General features: G+C 50.4%; 2 protein-coding genes across 8 annotated transcripts in view; one reads left to right on the top strand and one right to left on the bottom strand.

Annotated features, from left to right (window-relative positions):
* Nucleotides 1-48: 48 nt before the first annotated feature.
* On the top strand, nucleotides 49-18,771 carry NMRAL1 (NmrA like redox sensor 1). Of its 5 annotated transcripts, none has more exons than XM_042240452.1 (6): nucleotides 49-95; nucleotides 13,091-13,164; nucleotides 13,313-13,551; nucleotides 15,887-16,136; nucleotides 17,275-17,465; nucleotides 18,483-18,771. In XM_042240452.1, exons 2-6 carry the CDS (start codon nucleotides 13,125-13,127, stop codon nucleotides 18,660-18,662), a joined length of 900 nt encoding a protein of 299 aa, XP_042096386.1. In that variant the 5' UTR covers nucleotides 49-95; nucleotides 13,091-13,124; the 3' UTR covers nucleotides 18,663-18,771. The 5 variants fall into 5 exon arrangements, with proteins under 5 accessions (XP_042096386.1, XP_042096387.1, XP_004020795.2 ...); XM_004020746.5 differs by lacking the exon at nucleotides 49-95 and adding an exon at nucleotides 12,887-12,925; XM_012104047.4 differs by lacking the exon at nucleotides 49-95 and adding an exon at nucleotides 12,887-12,962.
* Nucleotides 18,772-21,137: 2,366 nt separating this feature from the next.
* DNAJA3 (DnaJ heat shock protein family (Hsp40) member A3) overlaps nucleotides 21,138-27,367 on the bottom strand; it is a 30,905-nt gene continuing 24,675 nt past the window's right edge. The window contains exons 10-11 of one of the 3 annotated variants that reach the window (XM_015104060.3): nucleotides 26,795-26,892; nucleotides 21,138-22,312 (exon numbers count right to left, since the gene is read on the bottom strand). In XM_015104060.3, the coding sequence (XP_014959546.1) occupies nucleotides 22,290-22,312; nucleotides 26,795-26,892 (121 nt within the window). In that variant the 3' untranslated portion in view covers nucleotides 21,138-22,289. Of the gene's footprint in view, nucleotides 26,893-27,367 lie in introns of all 3 variants that reach the window. The other 2 variants (XM_042240450.2, XM_060405611.1) reach the window with 2 other exon arrangements.

Raw genomic sequence — 27,367 nt, 5'->3', positions numbered from 1 at the left:
GAGGGGGCGGGGCCTGCGCAGGACACGCCCCTGCGGCGGGCACGCGGCAGCCGTTCTCGCGCGCTGGTTTGCGGCGGAAGTCGAAGTGCGGGCGGGTGAGTTGTTCCCTTCGTGGGAAGGGGTGTTCAAGAACGCCTCTCCGGGCTCTTCTTGCAATTTATCACCACCGCTTCAGGCTTATCTCGTGCGTTCTCCTCCTGTCCCATCTGTCATTTCTTTAACCATCCAACTGGCTTCAGGACTGATACTGTCTGGTATTGGCAAAGGTGTAGGGAATGTTATAATCGGCAATAGGCATTCTCTTTGATCTAGTACTTCCATTTCTGGGCAGCTTTTTCTAGAGAAACCCAAGAACCCAAAAAGACACAAACAAGCAAGTTCACTGCAACAGCATTTCGGTGCAAACCTTGAAAGAACCTGAACGTCTAGTGGGATGGTGGTGGAGAGGGGCATATCTCCCTATTCAAGAGAGTTGTGCTGGATAAAAAGAAATGGAAGGGTATTCCCTGGCAGTCCAGTAGGAACTAGGATCCCGGAAAAAATAAAAGGGGGAGGGGTGAGGGCAGACACCACCTTAAGGGAGGCAATCAAGTAGAAGGGGATTAGAAAATCAAGTTGTAGGAGAATATAAAAATACATTCAGAGGACTTCCCTGGTGGTCCTCTAGTATGCATTATGTATCTGCATTATGCATTAACCAGACCTCCTCAGGGGCAGAAATACCTGCTCAACCATAAAGATCAATTTTTCTCCTGCCACTGGCCATGAAACTCCTGAGATAATAACATTCCTTTCTCAATCCGTGAGGACTCAGGATGTAGATATCTTAAGGTGGTATTGGGCTGCACCTTACTAATGTTACTAGATATATTACTTCTATTCTGCCTATTTTATGAGATTGAGGTTTCTTGCATTACCAGACCTGTGACTGAACCTTGGATAAAATTAATGACAATTAAACAGCTTGAGGTTTCTTGCATTACCGGATGTGTGACTTTGCCTCAGATAAAATTAATTACAACAACAGACTGGTTCCAAATAGGAAAAGGAGTACATCAAGGCTGTATATTGTCACCCTGCTTATTTAACTTATATGCAGAGTATATCATGAGAAACGCTGGGCTGGAAGAAGCACAAGCTGGAATCAAGATTGCCAGGAGAAATATCAATAACCTCAGATATGCAGATGACACCAGCCTTATGGCAGAAAGTGAAGAGGAACTCAAAAGCCTCTTGATGAAAGCAAAAGAGGAGAGTGAAAAAGTTGGCTTAAAGCTCAACATTCAGAAAACAAAGATCATGGCATCTGGTCCCATCACTTCATGGGAAATTGATGGGGAAACAGTGTCAGACTTTATTTTTGGGGGCTCCAAAATCACTGCAGATGGTGATTGCAGCCATGAAATTAAAAGACACTTACTCCTTGGAAGAAAAGTTATGACCAACCTAGATAGCATATTGAAAAGCAGAGACATTGCTTGGCCAACAAAGGTCCGTCTAGTCAAGGCTATGGTTTTCCAGTGGTCATGTATGGATGTGAGAGTTGGACTGTGAAGAAGGCTGAGTGCCGAAGAATTGATGCTTTTGAACTGTGGTGTTGGAGAAGACTCTTGAGAGTCCCTTGGACTACAAGGAGATCCAACCATTCCATCCTAAAGGAGATCAGCCCTGGTATTTCTTTGGAGGGAATGATGCTAAGCTGAAACTCCAGTACTTTGGCCACCTCATGCGAAGAGCTGACTCATTGGAAAAGATTCTGATGCTGGGAGGGATTGGAGGCAGGAGGAGAAGGGGATGACAGAGAGTGAGATGGCTGGATGGCATCACCGACTCGATCCACGTGAGTCTGAGTGAACTCTGGGAGTTGGTGATGGACAGGAAGGCCTGGCGTGCTGCGATTCATGGGGTCGCAGAGAGTTGGCACCACTGAGTGACTGAACTGGACTGAACTGAAACAACTTGAAACAATTGATCTTATAGATGATTCTAAAAGATTAGTGAATCGCTTCTCAGCCTTTTGGCTAAGATCAAGTGTAAAAGATCAGTGATTATAACAGTGTAACTTTAGATATGGGAAGAAGCAGCAAGCGAGAGCCATTTCCCTGACCATGACCAACGGTAAGACAGGTGGTCCAGAGGCTTATGGCTATTCTTAACAGGGCCCTTTGTCAGCCCACAAAGGGCCCTGTTGCTGCTGCTGCTAAGTCGCTTCAGTCGTGTCCGACTCTGTGCAACCCAATAGACGGCAGCCCACCAGGCTCCCCCGTCCCTGGGATTCTCCAGGCAAGAATACTGGAGTGGGTTGCCATTTCCTTCTCCAGTGCATGAAAGTGAAAAGTGAAAGTGAAGTCGTTAATTGTGTCCGACTCTTAGCAACCCCATGGACTGGCCCTGTTCAGTTCAGTTCACTTCAGTCGCTCAGTCGTCTCTGACTCTTTGCGACCCCATGAATTGCAGCACGCCAGGCCTCCCTGTCCATCAACAACTCCCCGAGTTCACTCAAACCCACGTCCATTGAGTCGGTAATGCCATCCAGCCATCTCACCCTCTGTCGTCCCCTTTTCCTGTCCCCAATCCCTCCTAGCATCAGAGTCTTTTCCAATGAGTCAACTCTTCACATCAGGTGGCCAAAGTACTCGAGTTTCAGCTTTAGCATCATTCCTTCCAAAGAAATCCCAGGGCTGATCTCCTTCAGAATGGAATGGTTGGATCTCCTTGCAGTCCAAGGGACTCTCAAGAGTCTTCTCCAATACCACAGTTCAAAAGTATCAATTCTTTGGCACTCAGCTTTCTTCACAGTCCAACTCTCACATCCATACATGACCACTGGAAAAACCATAGCCTTGACTAGACGGACCTTTGTTGGCCAAGCAATGTCTCTGCTTTTCAATATGCTATCTAGGTTGGTCATAACTTTTCTTCCAAGGAGTAAGTGTCTTTTAATTTCATGGCTGCAATCACCATCTGCAGTGATTTTGGAGCCCCCAAAATATGAACTCTGACACTGTTTCCACTGTTTCCCCATCAATTTCCCATGAAGTGATGGGACCAGATGCCATGATCTTTGTTTTCTGAATGTTGAGCTTTAAGCCAACTTCTTCACTTCCCCTCTTTCACTTTCATCAAGAGGCTTTTAGTTCCTCTTCACTTTCTGCCATAAGGCTGGTATCATCTGCATATCTGAGGTTATTGATATTTCTCCTGGCAATCTTGATTCCAGCTTGTGCTTCTTCCAGCCCAGCGTTTCTCATGATGTACTCTGCATATAAGTTAAATAAGCAGGGTGACAAGTATGACAAGCAGCCTTGACGTACTCCTTTTCCTATTTGGAACAAGTCTGTTGTTCCATGTCCAATTCTAACTGTTGCTTCCTGACTTGCATATAGGTTTCTCAAGAGGCAGGTCAGGTGGTCTGGTATTCCCATCTCTTTCAGAATTTTCCACAGTTTATTGTGATCCACACAGTCAAAGGCTTTGGCATAGTCAACAAAGCAGAAATAGATGTTTTTCTGGAACTCTCTTGCTTTTTTGATGATCCAGTGGATGTTGGAAATTTGATCTCTGGTTCCTCTGCCTTTTCTAAAACCAGCTGGAACATCTGGAAGTTCACGGTTCACGTATTGCTGAAGCCTGGCTTGGACAATTTTGAGCATTACTTTACTAGCGTGTGAGATGAGTGCAATTGTGCGGTAGTTTGAGCATTCTTTGGCATTGCCTTTCTTTGGGATTGGAATGAAAACTGACCTTTTCCAGTCCTGTGGCCATTGCTGAGTTTTCCAAATTTGCTGGCATATTGAGCGCGGCACCTTCACAGCATCATCTTTCAGGATTTGAAAGAGCTCAACTGGAATTCCATCACCTCCACTAGCTTTGTTCATAGTGATGCTTTCTAAGGGCCACTTGACTTCACATTCCAGGATGTATGGCTCTCGGTGAGTGATCACACCATTGTGATTATCTTGGTCGTGAAGATCTTTTTTGTACAGTTCTTCTGTGTATTCCTGCCACCTCTTTTTAATATCTTCTGCTTCTGTTAGGAGGTCCATAACATTTCTGTCCTTTATCGAGCCCATCTTTGCACAAAATGTTCCCTTGGTATCTCTAATTTTCTTGAAGAGATCTCTAGTCTTTCCCATTCTGTTGTTTTCCTCTATTTCTTTGCGTTGATCGCTGAGGAAGGCTTTCTCATCTCTTCTTGCTATTGTTTGGAACTCTGCATTCAGATGCTTATATCTTTTCTTTTCTCCTTTGCTTTTCGCTTCTCTTCTTTTCCCAGCTATTTGTTAAGGCCTCCCCAGACAGCCATTTTTCTTTTTTGCATTTGTTTTCCATGGGGATGGTTTGATCCCTGTCTCCTGTACAATGTCACGAATGTCCGTCCATAGTTCATCAGGCACTCTATCTATCAGATCTAGCCCCTTAAATCTATTTCTCACTTCCACTGTGTAATCATAAGGGATTTGACTTAGGTCATATGTGAAAGATCTAGTGGTTTTCCCTACTTTCTTCAATTTAAGTCTGAATTTGGCAATAAGGAGCTCATGATCTGAGCTACAGTCAGCTCCCGGTCTTGTTTTGCTGACTGTATAGAGCTTCTCCATCTTTGGCTGCAAAGAATATAATCAGTCTGATTTTGGTGTTGACCATCTGGTGATGTCCATGTGTAGAGTCTCCTTTTGTGTTGTTGGAAGAGGGTGTTTGCTATGACCAGTGCGTTCTCTTGGCAAAACTCTATTAGCCTTTGCCCTGCTTCATTCCGTATTCTAAGGCCAAATTTGCCTGTTACTCCAGGTGTTTCTTGACTTCCTACTTTTGCATTCCAGTCCCCTATAATGAAAAGGACATCTTTTTGGGGTGTTAATTCTAAAAGGTCTGGTAGGTCTTCACAGATCCGTTCAACTTCAGCTTCTTCAGCATTACTGGTTGGGGCATAGACTTGGATTACTGTGATATTGAATGGTTTGCCTTGGAAACGAACAGAAATTATTTTGTCATCTTTGAGATTACATCCAAGTACTGCATTTCGGACTCTTTTGTTGACCATGATGGCTATTCCATCTCTTCTAAGGGATTCCTGCCCTCAGTAGTAGATATAATGGTCATCTGAGTTAAATTCACCCATTCCAGTCCATTTTAGTTCGCTGATTCCTAGAATGTCAACATTCACCCTTGCCATCTCTTGTTTGACCACTTCCAATTTGCCTTGATTCATGGACCTAACATTCCAGGTTCCTATGCAATATTGCTCTTTACAGCATCAGACCTTGCTTCTATCACCAGTCACATCCACAACTTGGTATTGTTTTTGCTTTGGCTCCATCCCTTCATTCTTGAGTTATTTCTCCACTGATCTCCAGTAGCATATTGGGCACCTACTGACCTGGGGAGTTCCTCTTTCAGTATCCTATCATTTTGCCTTTTCATACTGTTCATGGGGTTCTCAAGGCAAGAATACTGAAGTGGCTTGCCATTCCCTTCTCCAGTGGACCACATTCTGTCAGACCACTCCAGCATGACCCGCCCATCTTGGGTGGCCCCACAGGGCATGGCTTAGTTTCATTGAGTTAGACCAGGCTGTGGTCCATGTGATTAGATTGACTAGTTTTCTGTGAGTATGGTTTCAGTGTGTCTGCCCTCTGATGCCCTCTCGCAAAACTTACTGTCTTTCTTGGGTTTCTCTTACCTTGGATGTGGGGTTTTTCTCCCTGTTAAGAGTAGCCAAACAAAGGTCCAGATAGTCGAGGCTATGGTCTTACCAGTGGTCACATGCAGTTGTGCATGCTGGACTGTAAAGAAGGCAGAGCACCAAAGAATTGATGCCTTCAAACTGTGGTGCTGGAGAAGACTCCTGACAGTCCCCTGGACAGCAAGCAGGTCAAACTAGTTAATCTTAAGGGAAATTAACCCTGAATATTCATTGGAAGGACTGATGCCAAAGCTGAAGTTGCAGTATTTTAGTCACTTGATGTGAACAGCCAGCTCATTGGGAAAGTCCCTGAAGCTGGGAAAGATTGAGGACAGAAGGAGAAGAGGGCATCTGAGGATGAGATGGTTGGATGGCATCACTGATGCAATGGACCTGAACTTGGGCAAACTTTGGGAGATGGTGAAGGACTGGGAGAACTGGCATGCTACAATCTGTGGGGTCACAAAGAGTCGTACACGACTGGGCGACTGAACACCACCAATAGGGCCTAGTCCAGTAATAGTGCATTGAATGGCCTATCAATGAAATTCTGACCTGAGAATGAGCATTCCTAGTACCAGGGGACAAACTATTCACGAAATGCCTCCTGACTTTGGTTGAAGCTGAGATCAAAAGGGAAGGAATTTTAAAATAAAGAATGTTGCCCACCATCCAGTTCTACAGGAATTGTGTCATTAGTCACAATAGTCACTGACCTACAACACACCCTGAAATGGGGAAGATGGGGATGAGGCACTTTGTGCTCTAGGAGAACTGGCAGAAATGGCCCTCAGGTAGATATTTCCAGGAGAAATTTTTATGAACCGTTTCTTGTATCTTCCCATACTTGGAAATGCACTAAAACCATTAACTAAGATATCTGTTCCTCACAAATAGCAGTAACTTTCTCCCAAGGTGTCTGCTTGATTGCCTGTGCGTGTGTGCCAAGTCCCTTCAGTTGTGTCTGACCCTTTTTGACCCTATGGACTGCAGCCCACCAGGCTCCTCTGTCCATGGGATTCTGTCCATGGGATTCTCCAGGCAAGAATACTGGAGTGGGTTGCCGTGCCCTCCTCCAGGGGATCCCAGTCCAGGGACTGAACCTGCTTCTCTTGTGTCTCCTGCATTGGCAGGTGGGTTCTTTACCACTAGCGCCGTGTAAGAAGCCTGTAACCTGTAAACTTTTCTCAAAATCACACCCTCATCTCTTCAGAACAGTTCTCAGCGCTCAGGTTGACTGGAATAAAAATTTCCATTTCTTTCTTAGATTGGCCATTGTTTAAGTTTTTAGTCAACAATCCCTTTTTTTAATATTTAAAATTTTTTCTGTTTTTTTTTTTTTTTTAACTACAAAACATTATCTTTGGGGCTTCTTGGTGGTCCAGTGGCTAGGACTCCACCCTCCCAATGCAGAGGTCCCAGGTTAGATCCCTAATCAGGGAACTAGATCCCACATGCTAAGACCCTGTGCAGCTAAATAACATTCTTGAAAAACAAACAAACAAATGTTATCTTTCTACACATTTGTGTTTACGTGTGTAAATGCATCCAAAAGAGGGAAGGTTTACACACTAGAATGACAGAGGGATGGGAAAGCTCATTTGTGCTATGTATCTGTACCATTTAAATTTTTTATGAAAGTGAATAATTGAGTCATGCAAAATCAGATTTAAAAGAATGAATCTTGGGACTTTGCTGGTAGTCCAGTGATTGAGATTCTGAGCTTCCACTGCAGGTGATGTGGGTTCGATCCCTGGTTGGGGAACCAAGATCCCACATGCAGTGGAGCAACTAAGCCTGCATACGCAGCTCCTGAACCTGCGTGCCTCAACTAGAGTCCTTGCAAAAGATCCTGTATGCTGCAACTAAGACCCGACACAGCCAAACAAATATTTTAAAATAGATAAGTAAAAGAATGAATTCTAAGACTGCCTGCTGTCCCAAATACGCATACATAAAATTGAACTAAACCAAGTGGCAGTGATTGGAGGAGGGGTTGCCTCAAGGTTCCAATGAGATAACGTGGTCCTAAGTCTGTGCCTGACACGTAGGAGAAGCCCAGAGAAGAGTTTTCACTGTTATCATCATTAGTACATGGGCTGGCTGGACTGACAAGTGCTTTGCAGGAAGTCCTTTGTCAGATATAAGGTCCCACAGGAGGTGCTGAGTCATGGCTGAGCTAATGCCAGTCAGTTGCCAAATCTTTCCCCTTAGGCCTCAGGGAACCTCCAGAGGTGGGTAGCTGGGGCTTGATGAAACAAGACCTTTGCCCAGGCTGCCTATCTGCCCACCCACTTTGGGACAGCTCCCTAGTACCAGCACCACAGATCAGAAGCCGGGGGCAGAGATGCTCTTCTCTGCCACTCACTGTCTGCACTGATTTCCAAGCTTTGGGTTCAATGATACCAAAGGGCATTGGAGTTACTCAAGTCCCAGTGTGGGAGGCTCCTCTCAAACCCAGTGTCCATGACCGATCAGCTTCATGGGCTTGTAACTAGAGCAGTCATACTGGGTCCCCAGGCTCAGAAGGATCTTGGGCTTGGTTTAGGTTCTGCTACCACAGTCTTGAAATTCTCAGTAATTTTAAAACAATGGGTCTTGCGTTTTCTTTTTGCAATGTGCCTTACACAATATGCAGCTGGTCCTGAGACTTTCCTGATGGTCCAGTGGTTAAGACACACCCTTCCACTGCATGTGAAATGGGTTTGATCCCTGGTCTAGGAAATTAAGATTCCAGATACCATGGGGTAAAGCTGAAAAAAAAAAAAAAAAACAAAACAGATTTCTGCAGTTGGTCCCATTGAGGATCTTCTTGGTTGGATTTATTTCCTTAAAGTGGAGACCTCAGAATATCGAGTTTTGTGGCTTAACCCACACAGTTGAAGAAAAGTCCCATCTTTTATCAGAATAATAGGCACTTGGATTCCATTCAGTAAGTTACTGAGTTCCTACTAAATGCTGGACATTGTGCCAGGAAGGAGAGAGATAGAGATAAAAAAAAGACATGGGGCCAACTCTTAGGAAGCCCACAGTCTAATATGGTAGAGACCATGTTGCCAGTGGAATAGAGATGGGAATGAATTAGTAGCTATCCTAGCCTAGGAGTCAGAGAGGGCTTCCTGGAGGAAGTGGTGGTTATGTGATGTGTTAAGGAATGAGTAGGAGTTAGCCCTATCTAAGATGAGAAATGCTGGACTGGAAGAAACACAAGCTGGAATCAAGATTGCCAGGAGAAATATCAATAACCTCAGATATGCAGATGACACCAGCCTTATGGCAGAAAGTGAAGAGGAACTAAAGAGCCTCTTGATGAAAGTGAAAGAGGAGAGTGAAAAAGTTGGCTTAAAGCTCAACATTCAGAAAATGAAGATCATGGCATCTGGTCCCATCACTTCATGGGAACTAGATGGGGAAACAGTGGAAACAGTGTCAGACTTTATTTTTGGGGGCTCCAAAATCACTGCAGATGGTGATTGCAGCCATGAAATTAAAAGACACTAATTCCTTGGAAGAAAAGTTATGACCAACCTAGACAGAATATTCAAAAGCAGAGACATTACTTCATCGACTAAGGTCCGTCTAGTCAAGGCTATGGTTTTTCCAGTGGTCATGTATGGATGTGAGAGCTGGACTGTGAAGAAAGCTGAGCGCCGAAGAATTGATGCTTTTGAACTGTGGTGTTGGAGAAGACTCTTGAGAGTCCCTTGGAGTGCAAGAAGATCCAACCAGTCCATTCTGAAGGAGATCAGCCCTAGGATTTCTTTGGAGGGAATGATGCCAAAGCTGAAACTCCTGTACTTTGGTCACCTCATTCATAGAGTTGACTCATTGGAAAAGACTCTGATGCTGGGAGGGATTGGAGGCAGGAGGAGAAGGGGACGACCGAGGATGAGATGGCTGGATGACATCACTGACTCAATGGGCATGAGTCTGAGTGAACTCGGGGAGTTGGTGATGGACAGGGAGGCCTGGCATGCTGCAATTCATGGGGTCACAAAGAGTCGGACACGACTGAGTGACTGAACTGAAGGTGGTCAGAGGAGGCCTTACAAATAGCTGTGAAGAGAAGAGAAGCGAAAAGCAAAGGAGAAAAGAAAAGATAAAAGCATCTGAATGCAGAGTTCCAAAGAATAGCAAGAAGAGATAAGAAAGCCTTCCTCAGCGATCAGTGCAAAGAAATAGAGGAAAACAACAGAATGGGAAAGACTAGAGATCTCTTCAAGAAAATTAGAGATACCAAGGAAATATTTCATGCAAAGATGGGCACGATAAAGGACAGAAATGGTATGGACCTCCTAACAGAAGCAGAAGATATTAAAAAGAGGTGGCAGGAATACACAGAAGAACTGTACAAAAAAGATCTTCACGACCAAGATAATCACAATGGTGTGATCACTCACCGAGAGCCATACATCCTGGAATGTGAAGTCAAGTGGCTCTTAGAAAGCATCACTATGAACAAAGCTAGTGGAGGTGATGGAATTCCAGTTGAGCTCTTTCAAATCCTGAAAGATGATGCTGTGAAGGTGCTGCGCTCAATATGCCAGCAAATTTGGAAAACTCAGCAATGGCCACAGGACTGGAAAAGGTCAGTTTTCATTCCAATCCCAAAGAAAAGCAATGCCAAAGAATGCTCAAACTACCGCACAATTGCACTCATCTCACACGCTAGTAAAGTAATGCTCAAAATTGTCCAAGCCAGGCTTCAGCAATACGTGAACCGTGAACTTCCAGATGTTCCAGCTGGTTTTAGAAAAGGCAGAGGAACCAGAGATCAAATTTCCAACATCCACTGGATCATCGAAAAAGCAAGAGAGTTCCAGAAAAACATCTATTTCTGCTTTGTTGACTATGCCAAAGCCTTTGACTGTGTGGATCACAATAAACTGTGGAAAATTCTGAAAGAGATGGGAATACCAGACCACCTGACCTGCCTCTTGAGAAACCTATATGCAAGTCAGGAAGCAACAGTTAGAATTGGACATGGAACAACAGACTTGTTCCAAATAGGAAAAGGAGTACGTCAAGGCTGTATATTGTCACCCTGCTTATTTAACTTATATGCAGAGTACATCATGAGAAACGCTGGGCTGGAAGAAGCACAAGCTGGAATCAAGATTGCCAGGAGAAATATCAATAACCTCAGATATGCAGATAACACCAGCCTTATGGCAGAAAGTGAAGAGGAACTAAAAAGCCTCTTGATGAAAGTGAAAGAGGAGAGTGAAAAAGTTGGCTTAAAGCTCAACATTCAGAAAACTAAGATCATGGCATATGGCCCCATCACTTTATTTCCCATGAAGAAACATTGTCAGAGTTTATTTTTGGGGGCTCCAAAATCACTGCAGCTGGTGACTGCAGCCATGAAATTAAAAGACGCTTTCTCCTTGGAAGGAAAGTTATGACCAACCTAGATAGCATATTAAAAAGCAGAGATATTACTTTGCCAACAAAGGTCCGTCTAATCAACACTGTGGGTTTTCCAGTGGTCAAATATGGATGTGAGAGTTGGACTGTGAAAGCTGAGTGCCGAAGAATTGATACTTTTGAACTGTGGTGTTGGAGAAGACTCTTGAGAGTCCCTTGGACTGCAAGGAGAGCCAACTAGTCCATTCTAAAGGATATCAGTCCTAGGTGTTCTTTGGAAGGACTGATGCTAAAGCTGAAACTCCAGTACTTTGAGCACCTGATGTGAAGAATTGACTCATTGGAAAAGACCCTGATGCTAGAAGGGATTGGGGGCAGGAGGAGAAGGGGACAACCGAGGATGAGATGGCTGGATGGCATCACTGACTCAATGGACGTGAGTTTGAGTGAACTCCAGGAGTTGGTGATGGACAGGGAGGCCTGGAATGCTGCGATTCGTGGGGTCGCAGAGAGTCGGACATGACTGAGCGACTGAACTGAACTGAACTGAAGGTGGTGGGAGGATGGTATACAGTCTGAGCTCCGAGAATAGCATAATAGGCTATGGAGGAGGCAATGCAAGGTTATGCAAGATAAACATTCTATTTAGATGACACCTTCACTTATAGACACAAAGGTGTATTTATTAAAATAAGTGCACACATCTTACATATTTTACATATATAAAATACACATTACTTCGTAGGTTATTTCCACCAGTGAATTCGGGAAAATAACACCAGTTTTAGTTTGATTTCCCTGTAACTCCAGTTCCTAGTAAATGTTTATACAACCAGTCAATCAGCAAATATTTATTGAGTGACTACTTGTACCAGGCACTATTTTAGGTGCTGGGAAATCAGCCATGAATGGAGACAAGTGCCTACTGTCATGAAACTGACATTCCTGGAGCGGTTAGTACACATTTTGGAATGAAAGGAGGGGGAAAAAATGCTTTTATCCTAGTCAGCAACAACATTTCAGAAGAGGAGTGAGAGGATCATTTTTGAGTTTTAGTTGAACAAGGAAATATATACATACATACATACATACATACATATATATATATATGTATATATAAAATTTGTAGAATTCCCTAGTTGTCCAGTAGTTAGGACTCTGCTTCCACTGCAGGGTGACACCTGTTCTATTCTTGGTCGGGGAACTATCCCACATGCCTTGGGGCGTGGCCAAAAAAAAAAAAAAGAGAGAGAGCTCTGTTCTGTTAAAAAGAATTGAAACCTGGGCAAGTAGCAACCTCAAGTATGAGTCAGGCATACAAGAACTGAGACAGAGCCTTGGGTGTTAAGAGTCACGAATACAGATTTGTCTGTGGGCGACACCCATATCTCAAAGATCAGATATTCATACAAAATAAGAAGTATTTACTTATTCGTTTTTGCTTGGCGCAGTCGTCACCACCAGCATTCGCCTGTGCAGTCCTCCTCTGCAAGTGCATTTCGGTCAGACCCGATTTACGCAAATACGGTTTACGTAGGCCTCGGGCCAGCGGCTCCAGACCTTCCGCTGAGTTCGCCCGAGTCGGGACGAACCATCTGTGCCCGCGGAGGGGGGTGGCGTGCCCGCGGAGGGGGGTGGCGTGTCCGCTTCGCTCAGTCAGGGCCGAGACGGCGAGGATTCGGAAGCCACGCAGCCTGGGGTCCCTTCATGCAGGATGAATGGGAAAGCATGGCTTTGCCAGGTTGCACCTGGAGCTGAGGGCGAGGGTCGGCCCCACATGTAGGGTTGCATCCCCCCTCCGCGGTGGACTCGCCTGCAGCCCCGCGAGTCCCCAGTTCCCGGACCGGTTCACACCTAGGCCTTCACTGGGAGGTACAGCCGGTCTGGGGGACCCGGGAACGGGTTGCGGGTAGGACCAGGAGCCGGCCCGAGGGGACGGGGGTGGCGGGGTCCCTGTATTTCCCGGCCGGAACGCCCCCTAGGGCCTACGCGACGCGTGCGCCCCTTCGCCCACTCTGCGCCTCTCACTGCCCCTAGACCTCTCGGGACCACACCTTCCGCTCCCGCTCGCATGGCAGACAAGAAGCTGGTGGTGGTGTTTGGAGCCACAGGTAAACGAAACCCCAAAAGGAGGCTCTGGACCCCTTACCCAGGACAGCCCAGGGGTCCGGCTGGCCCCGTCCCCCAGCGCTAGGGGCACCACCCTCGGCAGGCCTCCCATGCAGGTTCCACCCTGCAGGTCTTTCTGATTCTCCGCAGGTGCCCAGGGAGGCTCAGTGGCCCGGACGCTCCTGGAAGATGGGACATTTAGAGTCCGAGTGGTGACCCGGGACCCTGGGCAGAGGGCAGCGAAGCAGCTGAGGCTGCAAGGTGCAGAGGTAGTGAAGGGAGACCAGGATGACGAGGCCAGCATGGAGCTGGCCCTGAGCGGGGCTCACGCCACCTTCATTGTGACCAACTACTGGGAAAACTGTAGCCAGGAGCAGGAGGTCAAGCAGGTGAGGGCAGGCCGCAGGGCATCTGGAGGCCAGGGCAGGAGCCGGGCATCTTCAAAGAGTTCCCAGGTCTCTGCTGGTCCTTGCAGGGCAGCTCTGACTTGTCAGAGAGGGGCTGCCCCCTGCCTGTGAGGATGGACACTGCAGCCATTCCCCTCCTCTTCCATGCAGCCCTCCTAGACTTTGATAAGGGCAGGAGGTGGCTTCTTCACCCAATGACTTAAGATCACCATACTGTTCACCCTTTTGACGTGTACAGCTCAGTGTTTCTTCACGTTTGCAAAATTGTGCCACCATCACCACTACTAATTCTAGAACATTTCATCACCCCCCAAAGAAAACACCACAGCTGGTGGCAGCCCCTCCCCATTCTTCCCTCCCCAGGCAACCACAATCTGCTTTATGTCATCCAGTGACTTCACATTTTCCTAAACAACTCTGCTGACCCATAATTTTCTTAAAAGGTACACATTTTAATTGTACAATTTGATGAAATTTGAAGATAAATATACCCATATAACTGACTTCCCAGTTGGCGCTAGTGATAAAGAACCCATCTGTCAATGCAGGACACGTAAGAGACATGGGTTCAGTCCCTGAGTCAGGAAGACCCCCTGGAGGAGGGCATGGCAACCCACTCCAGTGTTCTTGCCTGGAGAATCCCATGGACAGAGGAGACTGGCTGACTACAGTCTATAGGGTCGCAAAGAGTCGGACCTGGTTGAAGCCACTTAGCACACACACAGCACACATACCCATGCAACTAACATTCTCATCAAAATATGGTGAGGGGCAGGGAAGCCTGGCGTGCTGCAGTTCATGGGGTCGCAGAGTCAGACACAGCTTGGCGACTGAACAACAGCAAGAATCAAAGCATAACCCATCACCATTGTTCCCCAAATCTGCCATGTCCCTTTTTAGATGTTTCATGTTTCCCTTTATTCTGTTTTCCACCCAGCTTCTCTCTGGTCCGTGGCTGTTGAGCCCAGGCTGCTGTGGGAGGGATGTGAGACAAACATACATCTTTTTAAAATTTCCTGGAAGGTGGAGACGCTTGCAGTGGGCCTGTCACATAGCAGGCGCTTGGGTATTTGTCGAAGGTATGACTGGTGCAGCCAAGGTTCCAGGGCTGAGACCCCTGGCCATCGGCTTTCAGTCCTGCCCCGTCCACAGCTCCCCGCTGCCTTGGCTATGGATGTGACTTCCCTGAGCTGGTCTGTGTTTCCTCCCATGTAAAGGGGAGCTTTACTGGACCACTTTGGTCCATAAAGGGAAGCTGGACTGGACCACTGGTCTCTTCGTTTTTAACCTTGAGCCTTCAGTTGCTGTCTTACCTGGAAGCCCATCTCAGAGAGTAGACAAAGATAGCTTTTCTGGTTCATGCAGATCCCGTCAACCTGACCGCCTGCACCATGACAAATGATGACAAGCCAGGTAGCTTAAAACAACAGGAATTCATTCTCTCCCAGCTCTGAAGTCTAGGAGTCCAACAGCAAGGTGTTGGCCCTGCCCTGTCTGGAGGCTTGCCTCTTCCAGTGTCTGGTGATGTCGGATCTCCATGTGGTCACGTCACTCTGGGCTCTGCCTTTGTCTTCACGCAGCCTCTCCTCCCTATCTCCTCTTCCATCTCTCATAAGGACACTTGTCATTGGGTTGAGGCCCCACCAGGGTAATCCAGGATGATCTCAAGTTTTTTAACTTAAAAAATCTCTTCGGAGACCCTTTCCCAAACGATGTGACATTCACAGGTTCTGGCGGATGGGAGGTGGACATATCTCTTGGCCACCATCCAGCACCCTACACAGCCTTGTGAAGCAGGTGGTCTGTCCCCATTTAACTGACAAGGCCAGAGCAGTTAGACCCTTTGTCCTGGAAGGCACAGCCAGGGCGCTGCAGAGCCAGTCTGGATCCCAGGTGGCGTGTTTCGTGTGCTGAACAGCTGAGCCATAGCACTTCTTTAGGGGATGGCTGGGACTCTCCAAGGAAGACGGCACAGCACGGGGACAAGATGCCGTCTGAGCACAGGCAGAGACGGAAAGCCTCTGTGCACCCCCTCCCAGGTGGCACATGGTGGGCCCACCCTGGAAGGTGGGATGACCTGGATGATCTGGGGAAGGGGCGCTAAGGCTGTGTGGCTGGTGGGAGGCTTATAACCCTGGGGTAGAGGATGTGATGCTGAGGGAGCTGCACAGGAAAGGGGGAACCTTATCAGAGCGGTTAGTAGCCTGTGGCTCTTGGCACAGTGGCCTCTCGGGTGGGAGAGCCAGGGCCGTGATCGGGACACACACCCTTCCTCTGAGCTTTGTGGCTTCTCCCTTCCCGCCTGCCCGCCAACCAGGGGAAGCTGCTGGCCGATCTGGCCAAACGCCTGGGCCTGCGCTACGTGGTCTACAGCGGCCTGGAGAACATCAAGAAGCTAACGGCGGGGAGACTGACAGCGGGACACTTTGACGGCAAAGGGGAGGTGGAGGAGTATTTCCGGGACATCGGTGTCCCCATGACCAGTGTGCGGCTGCCCTGCTATTTTGAGAACCTCCTCTCCTACTTCCTGCCCCAGAAAGCCCCGGATGGAAGGAGCTACTTGCTGAGTGAGTGTGCTCCCTCGGGCGTCTGCTGGCACCGTGCGGAGCCACGGTGGCCCAGAGAGCGGGCTTGTCCTCCAAGGGCTCCGGGCCTGAGCCCCAGCCCTCTCACAATAGACTCATGACCCTGCTGGGCATCCATGTCCTGTCCCATGAGACAGGCATGGCCCAGACTTCCCCAGGGAAGATCTGCCCAGTGCGGGGACACCGTGCTGCGTCTGTCGGAGAGCTTTGCAGAAACAAGCGTGGTTCTTTTCATCAGTGAGGAAAGGGTTTGGACGGCTAGGTCCAGTTGTAGATTTCCCAGGGGTAGGAAAGCACTTTCTTCTCAGTGCCCGTCTGCAAATCTACCAGCAGCTTGGGGGGCACTGTGTCCAACCTGTGTCCTGCCGCCAGCAGGGCAGCGCGGGAGGCTCGGCAGCAGAGCGGGGAAGGTCAGCACCCTCCCCTGGCTCCTCACCTCTGCATGACCCTCCCTTGGGCAGAGTCTGGGCCTGGCACCCCACCACCACCCTTTACAATTTGCAGAGCCATCGTCATTCACCTGTGTTCCATCACTGAGCTTGAGTTCATCCCCACAGGTTCCTGGGTAGTCTGAATGGGAAGCTGTGGAAACTTTACAGGCAGGGCCTGGGGGCTCCAGGTGCCTCATCTAGACAGAGCTCTGCCTCTCCCTCCCGAAGCCACACCGCGGCCGGTAGAGTCACTCATTAACACGTTTATCAGCACCCACCCACCATGCAGCTCTGGGCTTGGCCCTGGCCTTGGCCAACCGAGCTTGCTTGCTGGCGTTTGGAGCACTCTCCGTGGGCGTCCACGTCAGGAACTGGGGTTTGCATCCATTCTTGGGCAGAGCGCCTTTCAAAGCCCCTTGCTCTCCTTCTGCTTGTTCCCGTCTCAGGCCTGATGAGTGGCAGGCCTGATGAGTGGCAGGCCTGATGAGTGGCAGGCCTGGAGTTCTCCCCGGCCCGGCTCCCAGGATTTGAACGGCCTGCCGGCGGCAGAGCTCCGTCGTGTCCTGTTTCCTGACTCAGTTCTGCTGCTGACCCTGAGGTGTCTGAGTTAGGCCAGGTGCTGACCTGTGCGCTGGTGGAGACTGACCCCTCAAGAGACACAGGCCAGCACATCCCTCTTCCCCTCCCAGGCTTGCCCATGGGTGATGTGCCCATGGATGGCATGTCCGTGGCCGACCTGGGTCCCGTGGTGCTCAGCTTGCTAAAAACACCAGAGGAGTACGTCGGCAGGAACATCGGGCTCAGCACCTGCAGGCACACGGCGGAGGAGTATGCCGCCCTGCTCACCAAACACATAGGCAAGGTGGTGTGCAACGCCAAGGTGAGAGGCCTGGCGGGAATGCGGTAGCCCCATCCGAGGGGCTTTGCGGGTAGCAGGGGAGTGGCATCCTGGGCTGCCCCACGCTCTGAGCATCACAAAGCCAAGTTCATCCTCAGAGAATGCTGATGTGCTGTTCTCAGGAGGGAAGTGTGGCTGCCGAGTGAGATGTCTGGCTCTGGCAGAGGGCCAAGTGGCGAGAAAAGGCTCCAGGAAGAGGACCTAGCAGGGGCCAAAGCAAGGAGGGAGAGCACGGGGTGTCTTGGACTGCTTGGTGGAGGGGATGGAGGCTGCAGTAGGCCCCATCCGGCCCCTTTCCCTGGCCTGGCACAGTCCCCTCCTTCCCTCACCTACCCTGTCCTGTCCAGACCCCTGGGTTTGTTGTTTCTAATCATTTTGAGAGTCTGAGATATTCAGAGTCATTAAATGACAGAAACCACCCACAGAACACCCCAGACACAAGCAGAGCAGTAAAGGGGGGAGAGACCAGGGCAGGACACGTTTTGGGCTCAGATTTTGCTCCCAGCCCTTAACACCCACCTGTGTTACCAGAGGCCCAGCCCCTGGCCCTTCTCTGCCTCGGTTTCTTCATCTGTAAAGTGGGTGTACGGAGCGTATCCTGTCCTTGGGCTGCTGTGAAGAGTGAATGGAATAACTGATGTAGACACTCCCTTGGCACAATGAATGTTCTACAAAACATGCACTAAAGGGTTGTATATTACTCTAAACAAAGAAAGCCTGAGGCAGTCACGGAGGGTTTGGGAGCCAAGGAGTTAAGGTTCAGTTTGGTCAGGAAAGGGGAACAGCTTTGCTTTGGTGTTTTGAGCAAGAAAGTGACAAAAGCAGAGTCCTGATATGGAAGGGACTGAGATGTTTGCACCTCATGATCTTGGAAGAACTGGATATAAATTGCCCTGGAACAGTGGTTTTTGAAGTTTCATCTTTTTAGTATCAATGGTTTTCAGATGGATTCAGGGGGACAGAGTGGGCACTGAGGTACCGATGCCCCTCTGCTTGCAGACAAGCCCTGAGGACTACGAGAAGCTTGGCTTCCCTGGTGCCCAGGATCTGGCCAACATGTTCCGTTTCTATGCCCTGAAACCTGACCGCAACATCGAACTGACCCGGAAGCTCAACCCCAAGGCCAGGACGCTGGACCAGTGGCTAGAGCAGCACAAAGACGACTTCGCAGGGCTGTAACCCTGCCCACCTCTCAGCCGTGTCTGAGGGGACTGGGGGTGCAGTCACAGTGACCCTCTCTTGTGTTATAAGAAAGTTTATTCTTTAAATAAAGGCCATTGTTCTCACAGATGGCTTCCAAGAGAAAAGCACTTTGTTTCATGGTTTGGGGTTGGGATGGCAGATGCTGGGGCACCAAGGCCATGAAAATTCCAATAGGAAGCGTCAAGTGCCCAGCCAAGTGTGGGGGGCCAAGAGCAACCCCCTCCCAGCCCTGCAGCCAGGGGCGACGTCTGACACCCCTGCACACACACACCCTCCCACCCCAGAACATCTGGTCATCCGCGTGTTCCGAGTTTCAGGGTGGGAAAACCAGCCCCTTCTTCCTCTCCCTTCACCTGCTTCCTGGGCCCCCGGGTGCAGCAGCCTAGAGATGTGGTGATCTCAAAACATGCTGGTAAGAAAGAAACCCCTGAGGGATGTGAGAGAGCTGTGGACCCCAGGCCACGAGAACTGAGCACTGTGGAGAACAGGGGATGCCGTCCACAGCACAGGCAGGGAGGGGAAACCAGGGATGTGACCACCCAGCCCTGCTCGGTGGGCAGAGCCCCCCAGGCATCTGGACGGCTTCCCTTTCCTGTTCACTAGAGATGAGAACCGAAGGCCCAGAGGACACAGCCAGTGGGGAGACTGGTGTCTCTGTGAGCTTGCAGGACGTCCACTGCGGTCCCTACCCTGCTGTGGCCTTGGGACCCACAGAGGCACTGAAAGGATAGCAGGGCCGCCAAATTCATTCGATCTGTTGATTCATAAGCACTTCTTCGACAGCTTATCCAGTGTGCTGGACCCTAAACACAATGTTAACCAGGAAAGTTATGCACCGTGTCCTGAGTCTGGTTTAGCAGGAGAGCCAGACACCAATGTGCAGGACAACTGCAGACCGACATTAGGCTGCAGAGAGCAGGGGGGATGAACACTGGAGGAGGGCCCACTTTAGGGGCACAGGGACAGCCTGAGAGAGCGGCCTCCCAGGACGGTAGGAGGGAGCAGATGTGCTGACACAGGCTTCCAAGCCCACCCGTATCAGCAGAACCTGACAGGTCATCCGTGTCCAGCCCTGTGACGCCCAAGTGCCGTGGGCCCTCTGGAGGGGAGACTCACCTGCTGGAACCCTGACTCATGATGTCGGGATCCAGGAGTAGCCCTCGGCCAGCACCAAGCCTAAGGAAAGCCCGCCTCGCTGGCTCCAGGGTGAGCTGCAGGGAGCTGAGGGCAGAATCCGGCCGGTGCTGGCCATTTCACACCAGGCCTCTTGGGGTAGGTTGTTCACTTGGTACCCCCTGGCCGGGCTGCTATGAAGACTACATGGGGGAACTGGGGAGAAGCAGCATCTAACTCCCTGGGCCCCTCGTGGTCAGGCCTCGTAAGCCTCCAGTGCCTTCCCTGTCTGCCCTCCCCCAGCACTTCAGCAAGTGCTCGCCTCCCGGTCACAAAGGCCCAGCGCCCTAGGGACACCCTCTTGTGTTTCTAAATGGCTCCTCTCATGCTCCAGCCCCACCTCAGGCTGCAGAGGGGTCAGGAGACTGATCTCAGGAGCCAGCTGTGGGAATGAGCCAAACTCAGTCCAGCCAAGCCTCGAGGGGGACCTGAACCTACAGATGCTGCCCTGCCACCTTCTGACCACCGGAGGGAAGAATGCCTTGGCACAGCCGTGAAGATGTCTCACTGGAAAGAAAATCCACTTTCCCCTTTCCAAGTCTAGACTGCTAGTTTCAAAAAACATGGCTTTGGTTGACTTCTCTAGGAGGAAGACCTGAGGTGCCAAGAGAGACGTGATTGAGCCCTCCACCACCATACCCTGGGGTCTCAGATCCTGCCGAGCCCACGCTGAGTCCACAGCAGGTGCTTGGCAAACTTCTGTTCAACGGAGGAAGAGTTTGGAGACTGGCAGGAAGTCTCTGAGCCTCCTTCTTGCCCACCAGGTCTTCCCAGCCTTCCCAGCCTCTTCACCCAATCCAGCAAGTGCCCACCCCCACCTCCACTACAGCCTGCTCAGCCCAGAACCCCGGGGCAGGGCAGTCATGTGCTTGGGGACCACTCCAGCCACCATAGCCCAGACAAAGACCGCAATACACACAAAATACCTTAATATTCCTCTGACAACAATGGAGGAAACAAAAAGTGTCTAATGATGGTGGCGGTGACACTTAGGGACCTGAGGAGGCCACACTGCAGGTGTTTCGAGGTGCGGGCTCCCAGAGTAAAAGCGACACGCTGGATATCACTGCAGGATAAGCTCCCTGCTTCAGGTTGGGAGGGTCCACACCTGTCAGAGTGATACCTGTCCCTCGGCGGGGTTGATGCTGAGGAAAGCCACCTCCAGTCACCCCCAGGAAGGCCAGCAGATGTGGGGTGGCCTGACGGGCAGGTGAGCACCTGCTGCTGGGCCACCTGCAGAGAGCTGTCCGAACTCTTTCAAAGAAGAGATGACCACAATTCAGGTTTTAAATATCTCTTTGCAGTAGATAATCTTATTTACATTGATACAGAATCATTTTACATTCTTAGAGCACACACTAGCAGATGCTTTATTTCAGTAAATTATGGGGGGGAACAGAAAGGACACTAATCAGAAGGGTTCTCCATTAGCCTGTCTCGCCAGAGCGGGGGGATCTGGAAACAGAGGGGAACCTGCGCGTCCCAGGAGCCAAGGCTGGGAAATGGTGCTTGGTCTGGCTGGATGCTGGAGAATCTTCGATTGCTGAAACTGCGCTCTCCTCTAAACAAACACTCGTACGGGAAAAGACAATGATTCTCAGCACTGAATAATTTAAACACATGTCTGACCACAAGTCAGAAGTGAGTGGTGAGACCCAAGGCCCTGATAGCAGCGGGGCAGGGCTGGGGTTGAGAGGCCCTCAGTCAGCCCCAGGCCACACTGGCTGTGGTCCAGCAGAAGGGCAAGAGCCCCACTCATGCCTGCCTTAGAAAAACACAACTCAACTCTCGGGGGACAGGGCCACCCTGTCCTCCTGACGGAGGTCACAGCCCATGTGATCAAGAGTGAACTCTCCAGGGACTGTCCTCTAGGTGTCAACCCAGGCCCTCCAGGCCCCAGGTTCCAGCTGCTCAGTACCTTTGGGAATTAAAACCAACTCCAGCTGAAGGGTGGGTGACACCAGTGGGGTGTGTGCCCCAGGTTCCTGGAAAGGATAACCTGTCAGGAAAGACTCATTCTGGAACGTCCCGGAGGTTTGCTGAGAAGGAAATCAATCACGTCACAACTCGGTGCAACTTAAGGCTTCATTTTCAAGCTGTAAGCATGGCCTTTAATTCTTTAACCACATTCAGTTCCAAATTAAGAGTTTCAGCTCTGCAGGAAGTGTCCAGCCGTCTGACTGCCAGAGCCTGAAGAGGCCAAGTTACCTACCCACGGAAAGGAAACTACCAGCCCTGAGGCTGGCCATGCCTGACTGCCCAGCGTCTGTCCCATATGCCGCGACCTTCTGTGAAGAGCTGCGTGGCCACGTGAGTTCGCTGTTGCCAAGGCGGTCCGGAGGCCTCTGCAGGCAGGGGCTCGGTGCTGCCGTGGGGAATCCTCCCGCGTCCAAGGTGCCCTGGCCACGAGGAGGTGCTGCTGTTCCCTGCCTAGTTCCCAGTGGACCGTTTTCCTGAGCCAAGACACAAACGGGTACAGTTCACTGGCCTCGCAGGAAGGACACGCCCTGTTGGTGAACTTCTGCGGTCCCTGGGAAGGAGCCCCCGCCATCAGGGACCAGCACAAACGAAAGGTGTATCCCAAGACACCATGGTGAGCAAGCAGGACTCCCATCACTGCCCCACCCCACTCCACACTAAAGCTGACATTGCCCTAGACATCCCAGGCAGGACAGGGCGGGGCTAGGGAGATCTGAGTTCTAGGCCTGGCTCTGCTGTGACCTGCCCTCTGTGACTATGGACAACCTGGTTCCCACCATGGCGGGATGCAATGCCCCCGGGAGATGGTGGAAGGAGGGCTGGGGGCTCCAGGAGGTGGTTCAGCCCTGCACTACTGGCCAGCTCCCCTTGGGCTGAGGCTGGGTTCACACCATGCCTGAGATGAGAACCTCTTCACCTCTCGGGGTGGGGGGATGATACTGGCTAAAATGAGGGAAAACAGGGATTCATTAGTTCAGAGGGGCATGAAGGGGAGGAACCTCAGGGGTTTTCCTACCTCGGCTGGGATATCAGGAGGTAAACATTCTCTTAAGTTTGGAAAGGAATCCCTCCTTGTCCTCCCCAGCCTCAGGCCTAGCCTTGCCTCCCGCGGAGCTATCCATGGTGCTGCCACCTGGGCATAAACAGCAGAGAGAACTGGGGTCAAGGGTGCAGACCTCCTCGCAGCCCGCCCCAGGCCCCGCCTGGCCACCCAGGGCTCGCGCTCCAAGAGCCACCAAGCGCCACCCCGAGAGGAGAGGTGGCCGTATCAGGTTGTCCAGGGTTGTCCCGTTCATCAGATGACTCAGCACTTAGAGCATCCCAACTGTTCCCCAAGTCACTGGCCCTCAAGAGGAAAACAAGGAACAGAAAGGGACATCAGGCAGCTGTCCCACCTTAACAACCATAACAAAAAACAGCCGGTGCTGATGCCTTCCAGGCCAGGCTACATGGCGTCCGTACCTCAGTCAATCCTTACGATAACCTTACAGGTAAATTCCAGATGAAAGAAACAAAAACCAGAGGCACAAAGGGGTTAGGTGGCATGACTAAGGTCACAGAGCAAATAAGCGAGCAGGAGGTCTGAGTTCAGACCCAAGCAGTCAGACACCAAAGCCCAGGCTCTGAGAAGGTGAAGAGCATGTGCCGAGAGCCACTGACCAGCTTCCACACCCAGCTAGTGCACACGGACCATCTTCAGGTAGCACCCGGGACCCCAGGACATGTGCGCTGCTCATCTGGGACGGGGCAGCCAAGGGCCCCGTGTGTCACCGGGCAAGCACCTGGCTCCAAATGCTCCAAGACAGGGTGGCCACCCTTCTGTTTTCAGAGGGGCCATGAGACCCCTCTGCACAAACACGGCACGTTAAAGATCGGCCACCCACGAGGCAAGAGGACCAATGCGCTATGAGCTGGACTGGACTCAATGTTTTTCATTGTGCCAGGAAAATTAGCGCATGTCAGTGTGCGGGGGGATGTATATCAAGGGCAATGTGTAGGACAAATGCCCATGTCCCCAAGATCTCAGTCTGAGATGCCTTTGCCGGTGAGAGGCCCACAGCTTCGGGCAGCAGGTCTCCAGAAGAGGTGGGGAAGGTAATCCATGGCTCTTCACAAGGTGATGAATAACCAGGTAACGCTCATTCCATGAATCTGTACCACCTTTTTCTCCACAGGTACAAGCTCCTAGTGTCATGAGCAAGGTCTGGCACTCACCTGGGGGTTCAGTGCCTGCTGGCCTTCCCCCCTCACACTGTAAGCTGGGCGGGGCAGGGACCCCATCTCTCTGGTCATCGCTTCTGAGCACATGGCAAGTGCTTGGTGACCATCAGTGCGAGAAACAGAAGCCAACAGGACTCCAGGGTGACATCTGAGGACTGGACCCACCCTACAGGCAGAGGTGCGGGGTCTACACGCAGTCTGACTACCTGAGCTGACTACACACTCAGACTGAGCCAGCAGAGTGCCTCTTGTTCCACTAAAATGTCTTTTTCCTCATCTTCCTCTTGCCTCCACCCTACCTAAATAAAGGGGCTCAACAGTCAATGCCGTCAGCTCATCAGAGAAGAGACCGCAGGTGGATCCAAGCTCTGGAAGAGGTTCCTGCACGACAGCTAAATGGACGTACAGAGGTCATCACAGGAGTTAATGACAATCCACAAACACAAACAACGAGCCATGCTGTCTCTAAACCCAAAAGGTCACTCAGTAACCTCAGAGTGCCCCAGGCCCCCAGCTCGCTGAGGTTTTTCTGCTTCTCAGACTGGGAACGAAGCCAGGGCCAGCCATTATTAAGGTTTTCAGCAGGGGCTACAGAGAACAAAAATAAACAAGCGATACTAAACCCACCAAAAACGTTTAGGTTGTTTTCCTACAGAATGGTAACTTTTCCAAATGCTTTCCCGATACCTTTCCCGTGGTGAAAGCAAAGACACCCAGGACTCAGTCTGCATCTGCAGTGACTATCTCCACGGGCACTTGGGGGCTATTAAGTGACACACTAGCCTAAGAACCACTGATGACTGCAGGCAACTGCTTCCAGTGTAACTTTAATAGCAGAGACTCAGGCTCTACTTGAATAAGTAGGATGCACCTTAGTACAGACGTCGGGAAAGGTTACTGTGTGCACCATGTCCTCACACGTGGACGGCAAAAGTAACTTTCTTCACAGTAACAAGAGGCTTAACCACACCCAGGCTGCAGACTGACCGACAGTGCATTCCAGTGCTAAGATTCTTAAAAGCCATTTAAATAATTATGTCTGGGAGCCATATTTCCCACTGAATACAATTCTGAAATGACAATGGAAGTGAGTGGAAAAAAAAATAATTCAGGACACTCATTTCACTTTATGAACTCTTCACAAACACATGCAACACATATGTTAACATGATATATTCAGCAAAATTATGTCAATAGAAATTTAAAACGAAGAACTGGCAAAGTGTCTGGCACATAAGAGCCTTTCAATAAATCTCGGCTAAACGAGGGGAGAGGGAATGAGCTAACAGGATGAGAACCGAGGACATTACTCAGAAACTGACTGCAGGATCAACTTCCAATCTGAGCTCTCAGGAAGGGGCTTGATAACAACTGGTGGATAATACCCAACATGCAAACAGTGAACAAGGCCCAGGGTCTCACTCAGAGCTCAGTCAGGAAGACCTCAAGTTCCCCTGGGGGAGGGGCGCATGGCTGAAAGCTGGTTGCAGAGCAAATCTCGCATGCTCTATGACTGTGGGACTATTTGGGACTCAGGAAAAAAACCTAGAGGTGCATAAGTAGAGTTATGTGGAAGAATCATCCCCACTTCTTTTTAGTCCAAGGGATAGTAACAAGAAAATATGAAAAAGTCTATGAACCAAACCACTAAAGTAAGTGCTCACTTTATGCCCAGTTGGCCAAAGACAGAATCTGTGGCAGCTGTTTTTTCACAGAGGACTTGGTCCCCTGGATTTAGGGGAGCTCGGCCAACTCCATGCAAAGGGTGCTGCCACTGGGACTCCCAGCCCTGCCCCAGGGCTCCAAGACCAAGACCTCACCCCCAGCTCTGATCACCTGCTCTGACTGCACACTAATCTAATACCACTCAAGTTCTGAGACGGTGACAGAAAATCCAGGACCCAGACAAAAACAATGTGGTGCAACCAGGAGGCAGCACATCGGGCAGCAGAAGCCAACTCACCCTCAGCACGGCCTGTCCCAGCCCAGCAGGAGGCCCAACTGACAGGGAACAGCGTTTCCTCGGCAGAGCACCCCATCCCAGCAGAGCACCTCATCTGGGCAGAGTACCCCCATCCAGAGGGAGGAGGGCCGCAGCCAAGGGTGCCTGTAGCCAAAGCTTCTGCCCAAGGTCAGAGTGGGGGGCATGGCTACTCACCAATCACCAATAATAAACTGCACTCTACAGATGTTTAAGCTCAAAGTAAACAAGGCGTTTTGTTTGTTCACGGCCCTAGAAGCTCAGAGTTTAGACCTGCTGCACACAGGCAGACCTGGGGTCGTTAAGCCTGCTGCAGCTGCTGTTTACAGGACACTCTGAAATCCAGGGGAAGACTTCTGGGCGAGGAAGACATACATCTCCTTTAGTGGCTACAAGCTGATCTCATGCAGGAATGAGCCCAAGGTCACAGGGCAAGTGGCAGAACCAAGGCTAGAACTCAGGAGAGCAGCCCTAAGGCACAGAGCTGCTCCCTGGAGGGAAGCGTCACAGAACTCACGGACCTCGGCCAGCAGCACGTGCACAGAGGATGAGGGCCGGGGCGGGGGGCCCTGCTGGCCAGCTTTCCCCAGAGTGTGGCTGCCCTGTGCCACTCTGCCCAACGCTCAGCCCCTCTCTTACTACTGGGCCCTCTGGAGACTCCAGGAAGATTCCCCAGTGGAAACCCCAACATGCTTCCAAACCGTCTGCCCTCCCAGGTACTGGGGGGCTCCCACGGGCCGCGGGGCTGTCTCACCAGTACTTGTGTTGGTGACGCCGTTCACCGTCCCCTCCACGTCGGTCTCGTCCTCAGCGTAGCTCAGGATTAGGCTCTGCTGCCGGCTTGTCAGTCTCCTGTGGACCGAGCGCAGTCAGTGTCCGAGTGGCTCCTCTGGGCAGCTCTTCAAAAGGACGTGGACGTGGCCAGTCCCCATGTAGCATGTGGGAAAGGCAGGACCCTCGACCCAGGCACCAGGCACACCCTGAACCCAAGAGCCCACACCCTTAAAGCTTCTGTAATGTAAACCTCTTCAACTACCCTGAGTTGTTCTAAACAACTGCCACTGTGGCCATGGTAAACAGTTTACCAGAGGAATGAAAAGCTGTTACAAGTGTGTGCAGGAAATCAACTAAAGAGAGTGCTGGAAACCCAGCCCTCTGAGAGGAGTCGGCAAGCCCCGTTCCAGATGTCCACAGCTCCCTCTTGGACTTTTCTCCTGAAGGCCAGACATGATACCTGCCGCCAGCTGGTTCTAGATCATCTCTCAGATGGAGGGCGACCCGAGAGTGATAATAAAACCAACAGCAGCAATAATAGCTAACTGCTCCC

This window comes from Ovis aries, chromosome 24 (assembly GCF_016772045.2).
Source record: "Ovis aries strain OAR_USU_Benz2616 breed Rambouillet chromosome 24, ARS-UI_Ramb_v3.0, whole genome shotgun sequence".
In the NCBI taxonomy this organism is placed as follows: Eukaryota; Metazoa; Chordata; class Mammalia; order Artiodactyla; family Bovidae; genus Ovis; species Ovis aries.
Note: the sequence above shows the minus strand (reverse complement) of the source record. Positions and strands in the feature narration are given on the sequence as shown.

Bases quoted from the DNA above. Each gene is read 5' to 3' on its own strand.
- NMRAL1 (XM_042240452.1), top strand. From the start codon at position 13,125: ATGGCAGACAAGAAGCTGGTGGTGGTGTTTGGAGCCACAG. The intron at 13,165-13,312 runs GTAAACGAAACC...GATTCTCCGCAG, and splicing joins GGTGGTGTTTGGAGCCACAG to GTGCCCAGGGAGGCTCAGTG. The intron at 13,552-15,886 runs GTGAGGGCAGGC...CCCGCCAACCAG, and splicing joins AGGAGCAGGAGGTCAAGCAG to GGGAAGCTGCTGGCCGATCT.